We start from the raw sequence: 6,996 nt of genomic DNA on the forward strand, positions 1-6,996 counted from the left end.
TGCTGAACAGCCAAATGATTAAAATAGGTGCAGAAGTTGTACTCATGCAGTAGGAATGGAAGAGCAAAATAAAAAAAAACAAACCAGCCACACTGGTCAGACAACAAAATTCTGTTAAGGTTAATCTCAAGAGAAGCGTCCCATAATGCTTTGAATTAGGCAGATACCTTGGATACTCTCTTGTAAGAGTCCTTTCTTGAAGTAGGCTAACGCTAACCCTGCGATGACATTAAACGCAGTTAGGGGTGTTGAAGTGTAAACCTCAATGGCCTTATCACAATGTCCAAGGGCACTGCAAAAACAAAACCAAACACTGGTGTGAAGGATGTAACAACAGCTGCTATCATTCAGACAAGCTGTCCTTGCAGACCAGAATCATCTTCTCCACAGCAGTTTTAAGCAGACATCTGGAGAAAAGCAAGATTAGAACAAGAATGTGCAACATTCCCACCATCTTCTGTCATAGTAGTTTCTCTCTCCAACTATCTGTTGCATGAAGAATAATTGATACAGAAAAGTCCTCCCCATCTGCATGACACCTCTATGTAGGATGTCACTTAACGGTCAACACAATGGAGCAGGACAAAAAAAACAGGGAGAAACATGAAAAAAGAAATATCAAAGTGTACATGCACACAGACAGGTAAGTGCCCGTACAGACACATAGCATCCTTGTAGTAAGATCACTATGGAAGAAATTATACAGGACTGTGTTTATTAGAATTAGTTAATAATTACTGGAGCTTTGCTCTTGTGTAAGTTGCACACAGGAATCACCATGCATACAGCTTGGATGTCAGAACACAGGCAACTGAAGAATTCCTTCTAAAATATTCCCTGAAGTTAAAGGATGGATTATCACATTGTCATACCCTGGAAGGTCTTGTGTCATGTACAGATACTTAAGAATAAGTGAAGTCTCCCTAGAGAGCTGACAAATACCTAATTAGCAGGGCCTGAGCTATGTCATGTCAAATGTAAGTTTGAAAGTCTTCATCTGTCAAGACTTGTGTCCTGCAGTGCCTGAGAATCGGAAGGGAATTGTGAAGGGAACTTAAGACTTGTGAGGGGGACTGGAGCACAGAGATGCCACGCAAAACCCCAGCCCCACTGGCTTCAGGTTGTTCAAGTCAATTCAAATTCAAAGGGCAGGTAGAAGGGGTTTTGAAAACACCCTGAAGTAGATTTTTAGTCAGACTAAGCCTGCTACATATCTCAAGCGTGGAGATCATAAAAAAACCCAAATTTATTCTGGAGACCAAAAGAGCTACATCGTGTAGACCATGTTGAAGCACTTAAGTATCAAGCTGAGAATAAGGTAATCACTGATATGTTATCAATTGTGAAGACATGTAGCAATTCCTTGCAATATTGTTTTGGGTTTTTTTAATACACTATCCATTTCTTGAGCACATACAAAGTTCAGTCAAACTTGTCTACAACTAAGAATGATGTTTAATAGATTATTTTTAACAACCACCTTTCAACTTTCAGCCTCACCCACCCCCGCTTTTGTGTCACTGCATTTGTTACAATTTGTTCCAAAGTTGAAGTCAGCGGCTGGGAAAATATGTCAACCAACACTTACCACAGTGACCTGCCATAGTTTTGCATTGCTGTGTTGTAGCTGTCAGTATCCTCAGAGTTTCTCAGCAATGAAGCTGCCCTGAAAATAACCACAATTATGAATAATTACCATCAGATTGTAATACTCACACTTTGACAATAGCTCTCAGAGCAGAATGGACAAATGTTTGATGCAGAAGATTATATGCTAATTAAGAACCAAGACAGATTATTTTAGAGTTTTAATGCATCAGTAAACATGTTCACTGAACACGGTTTCCTTTGCCACCGTCCCCTACCATTTGAAAAGAAGACAGAAGAAACAAAACAAAACCAAAGCCCAACCACCTCTAATAATTCGAATGGTACAGAGACCAAACCAAACACAAGCTGTCGTGGCCTACCAACACCCAGAATTTCACATGGTGAGGTAGCTTAATGTCCTGGTAAGACGCTCAAGCCGTGGAATGCCTGGCTTCTCCAGTTCTGTGTTCTGCATTTCCAAATCTGATATAAGAACATCCTCAAACCTCCCCTTGCAGTACACTTAGTGGAAATATACTGTTGAATTGAGAAAGTATGATTTACTAAAGAAAAACTCTGAGGTTTTTCAGCTGGTGTACAGAAAAAGAAGGCCTTCTACTAGCAATGTTTTCAGGGTGAATAGTTTACCTCTCATAGGCAACTGCCGCCTGCCTTTTTAGATGCAGATGGTCACTCAAATAACCAAGCATTGTGAAAGCAGACGCATCATCCGGATTCCTCTCTAGAAAATCAGAATTGACAATACAGGAGAACATGATCAGAAAGAGCTGTGAAAAAGTCTTTAAAACACTCTGCTATATTGATGATATGGTGTATGCATATACACAAAACACTGTGCCAAGTCCTTCTATCAGCTGCTTGCTAGAAACATTTTGACAGCTGCAAATACAGGAGAGATACAGAGACCCACGACATGACATCAGGTTAACTCAAAAATGTTTAAGATCTTATGACACAGCATTACGTATGCATTTTAATATATTTTAAGTTTTTCAGCACACAGTGCTTTGGGTTTTTTTGTAATGAATTTTTGTATTCAGCTTGTATTGACAATAGTAAAATACTAGTGGAATCTTTTGATTTAATAATACAACCCTAAAATGCTTATTAGTAGCTAAGGAGCAGATTTGCCAGCTGTCACCTCACCTCAGGCTTCCAACCCTTTTTTCCAGACTAGGAAGTATCATGCAGGCCTCTCCTGCAGTCCACTTAAGAACTAGGATTGCACAGACAAATACAATCTCGCATTTATCTCATTTTAAGTGCTTTTAAGTGCTTTCACCTCTATTTTGCAGCTGTCAAAAATGAGCAACAGATTACTCATGAAAATATTTACTTACAGCAATAGATGCAGATTACAGAACATCCACATTTGTTCTGTTTGCCTTCCTGGCTATGCCTACACAAGCCTGTCCCAACAGGGAAGCCACACTGGCTTGGAACCATGCCTGAAAACGTGGTCCATCTCCTACTGAAGATTAACACACCTGTGTGCTTGAGGTTACGGAGTTACACAGCAAGGAGGACAGCACCAGGGAGCAGGCTCTGGCCAAAATCAGAGCACAGGGGCAGGGGATCTAGCCCCCGCCTGCACCATGCACACAGACACACTTGAGGGAAGCCTTACAGCAAACACCTGATGACAAGCGTGACAAGGCTCTGGTTCCTATTTTGATCGGTCTTTGAAACAAAATCTGCTGGAATGAGTTGGGGTAGAACTTGGATCTGTTTCATCTTTGTGGCCAAGGTACCCTGAATTGGTTACTTTACAGTTCCAAAGCCTCTCCCCAAGCCAGAACTAGTATAGCGAGCCCATTCATTCTGAAGGCATCTGTTAGGCTTGACAGGTTAGTGGGATATTTAAATTACCTACCTACGTATTTGGTCAGGACCACATGGGCTGCTGGAATGGCATTCATTTCAACAATGTTGAACAGATACACTTCAGTGTTTCTGTTGCTTTCATCCTGCAGCGTTGAGCACACCCAGTGGGCATAGCCTTTCGCTCCCTCATCCTTAAGAAACAAACAAAAAACCCAACCCAAAACAGGAGTCATTAAACCTGCTCAAGCAATAGTGAAATAATTCAAGATTATTATAACAATTCTGTCTTTAAAGGCAGACTCTTGGCTCAAAATCTGCATCAATACTAAGCAGAAGAAGAAAACACCAGACTGAATTACTCCACACACGGTTTTCACTTCACCTTTGGGCAAACAGAATTCTTACATTAACATACCACTTGCTGCACCACTGGAAGGATGATAGATGAAAAAAACTGTAAGAGAACATAAACTCCTCCACTTTCTTAGACCCCAGGGTACTGGCAATATACTGGAATAGTTTTAATTCATACTTTTGATCCTGTCCAATTGTGTGGAACACCAAGAATGATTTTTCACAACTTACAGAGCTGATTTCTTGGAAAAACCTCAGAAACTCTCAGGTCAGAAAACCTCACCTGGAACGTGTCTGTAACTGTTTTATCATTCAAGATATGCGTATTTTTTTTTTTAAAATGCATCACCTAAGCAGAGCAATTAGATATGCAGAAACTTCAGGACAATACAACTGCTATACTTACATGCATGCTGAGTTCCGTGGTGTGCCTGAAGAGATCCATAGTGTCATAGCTGCCTACCTTCTCTGCAATAAGAGCCTACAAAGAAGCAAGAGCTGCTGTTGTCAAGTATTCAGCACACTTTACTTCAGGCACACCTTAGGCATTTAACATGAAGACACCTTCTTTTCATCTTAAAACATCCTTTTTAGGAATATAAAGAATACAATTAAAGGGAGTACAAGCAGTTTCCACTGTATCAGTACTTGAAACTTGAGGTCTGCTGCTACTTCACATTCTTTAGGACAAAGACTTTGTGTGTGTTAGCACATCTGATACGAGCTGAATTTCGGCATGTGATGGTGCTACTTCTTCCCTAGAATCCAGTTTCACTTAGATATTCACTTAGATATTATTCACTTAGATATTATTAGCACGTCAACAGCATGGGATTACAAAGTGCCACCTAGAGTGATCATAGAAGTATGAGTCGCAAATATTTCTATTAGTCATCGATGGTGTAGATACCAGTGGGAGCACATCCAACGCTCAGTGGCAGGGGCAGGAAGGGGCCTCCCAAGAAATAACAGCTGCTTTTGACCCAGCTACATTAAAGACTTAGTCTTTGTAACACCTGCACTAGAAGCTGGGTGTGAAGAAGAGAGTTATGCAATGACATATAATGAGGTACAGCTGAAGCCGAAGTAACTAATACCTTATGAATCATGGAATCACAGAATCATTTTGGTTGGAAGAGACCTTTAAGGTACTTGAGTCCACCCGTTCCCGCAGCACTGCCAGGTCACTACTAACCCCTGTCCCTCAGCACCACCTCCACACAGCTGGGAAACTCCTCCAGGGATGGGGACTCCACCACTGCCCTGGGCAGCCTGGGCCAGCCCTGGACAACCTCAGCGGGCAAGAAATGGTTCTCAGGAACGACCTCAACCTCCCCTGGAACAACTTGAGGCTGTTTCCTCTCAACCCGTCACTTCCTCCTGGGGAGAAGAGATCAACCACCCCCTCACTCCAACCTCCTGTCAAGGAGTTGTTGAGAGCCAGAAGATTCCTCCTCAGCCTTATTGTTCTCCAGGCTAAACACCCCTAATGCTTTGTTGAAGTGCTCAATGAAAAGCTTCAGAGCACAAGCAGTGTTTGGTTTTTTTAAAGTTAGTTTCTAACAGAACTAAAAACATCATGCAGACAAACATTATCTAAATACAGTCTGATGAATGTAGATTTTATTGTTACCACTATGGAATCGAATGGTCCCATCCACCCTCAGGGAAAAGAGAATCTCTTTTACTTGAAACATCTAATTTTCAGCAACATGCTTAAATGTCAGTTATTAGGATGGAGTCCAAGTTCTCTCTTTAACAATTGGTTTTGGTGCAGAGTCTTAGAATTTTTCTCCTTCTTACCTGCCCAATCCAACACTGTAAGTAAGTAGGCTCCAGAGCCTGAGCGATCTTGAAGGCTTCATGAGCTGGCTGTGGAACCAAAGATAACAGTGTTGTTGAGCTGTCTGGCATGGTAACAGCACTCTAGAGTATGCACAGGTACTAGCAGGCAGATTTCATGGACAAAATTAGGTCACTACTAAGTGCATCTGCTGTGCCAGAAAGAACAATGCATTGCCCAGAGAAATAAACCAGTTTAGTCTTTTTTAAAAAAAAAATTAGGAAAAAAAAAAAAAAATCATCACATGATCAAAGTTTCCCTCTCTATCAAACATATTTCCTTCTTAAAACAGTTTAGCAGCTAGATTACTTCTTAGAATAATTATTACTCTAAAACCTGACTCTTGGAGGGTCCAATATTGGAAATTTGCTTCTTCTTCACACAAAGAGATAAACAAACACTTTTTCAAAATGGTAAAACTGATGACTACCCACAAATTATCGTTTCCCTGTGGATTGCTTATGTTTAGAGTCGTTCTTCCCTCGATGTGGCAGAAGATGAATGAAGCCTTAGCATTATCAGTCTTAGCAGTAAATGGTCTGCAGTATCAAGTTATTTTTATCAGAAATTCTGACCATTACATTTCCAATTAAACAAAATTTCTGTAATTCTGACCACCAAATAGGATGCAGTTTTAGCTGCATAAGAACTATGGACTTCACTTCAGAAGTTCTCTAATTTTTCGCCAGAGAAACTCTGAAAGTTAGACGGAATTACAGTAAATCATATGACATGTTGATGAGCAGAAGGGAGCTACCTCTGGGAAACGCAAAAGCTGGAAGTTCAGTTTGCGACCTACAGCTGAGAGCTCTTGGTGAAACTTTGTCTGCACTGGTTTGACTGACCACTTCTCAGTCCTTCCAAACACTTTTTCTGCCATCCAGTTGTTTGGAAACCAATCTCGTCCATTCAGTTCCCTTAACCTCATCAACTCCAGAACAAATGATTAATTTCTGTACCTCAAGTAAGGTACAGGTGTCAATTTAATTTCTTCCAAAGGAACTGAGTTCTGACAGGGACACTCTTCATTGCTTGCCCACAATCCCATCCCCATATACTCCCTTAAAAAAAACCCCAAAATGGAAAGAGAACTATATCTGAGGATGGGAGAGTTACCTCAATGTTTCCAGTTGTCAGATACAGAACTCCCAAGTTGGTCCAGGCAACGACATTCTAGACAGAACAAAAAGTTAAAAGCAATGTATTATTACTGTATTCAAAAATAACACCACACCAGGGGAAAGAAGTTTTAAATGCCCACTTGAAACAGATGGCAGCTGCCTACAGCACTTACCATTTGCTCAGCTTGAACAGATTTGATGAACGAATGTTGAGCAAGAGCATAATTCCCAATAGCTGGGGGG

At 40.9% G+C, this 6,996-nt stretch overlaps 1 protein-coding gene across 1 annotated transcript in view; it reads right to left on the reverse strand.

The window, feature by feature from the left end:
* LOC104498304 (tetratricopeptide repeat protein 37-like) overlaps nt 1-6,992 on the reverse strand; it is a gene marked incomplete at its 5' end in the record, with an annotated part of 25,652 nt that extends 18,660 nt beyond the window's left edge. Inside the window, 8 exons of the mRNA XM_010141661.1 lie at nt 168-292; nt 1,589-1,666; nt 2,239-2,332; nt 3,485-3,626; nt 4,196-4,270; nt 5,593-5,661; nt 6,749-6,805; nt 6,927-6,992. Of these exons, the coding sequence (XP_010139963.1) occupies nt 168-292; nt 1,589-1,666; nt 2,239-2,332; nt 3,485-3,626; nt 4,196-4,270; nt 5,593-5,661; nt 6,749-6,805; nt 6,927-6,992 (706 nt within the window). The remainder of the gene's footprint in view (nt 1-167; nt 293-1,588; nt 1,667-2,238; nt 2,333-3,484; nt 3,627-4,195; nt 4,271-5,592; nt 5,662-6,748; nt 6,806-6,926) is intronic.
* Between the last annotated feature and the right edge of the window lie 4 nt (nt 6,993-6,996).

Source organism: Buceros rhinoceros, unplaced genomic scaffold (assembly GCF_000710305.1).
Source record: "Buceros rhinoceros silvestris isolate BGI_N320 unplaced genomic scaffold, ASM71030v1 scaffold31748, whole genome shotgun sequence".
Taxonomy (NCBI): domain Eukaryota; kingdom Metazoa; phylum Chordata; class Aves; order Bucerotiformes; family Bucerotidae; genus Buceros; species Buceros rhinoceros.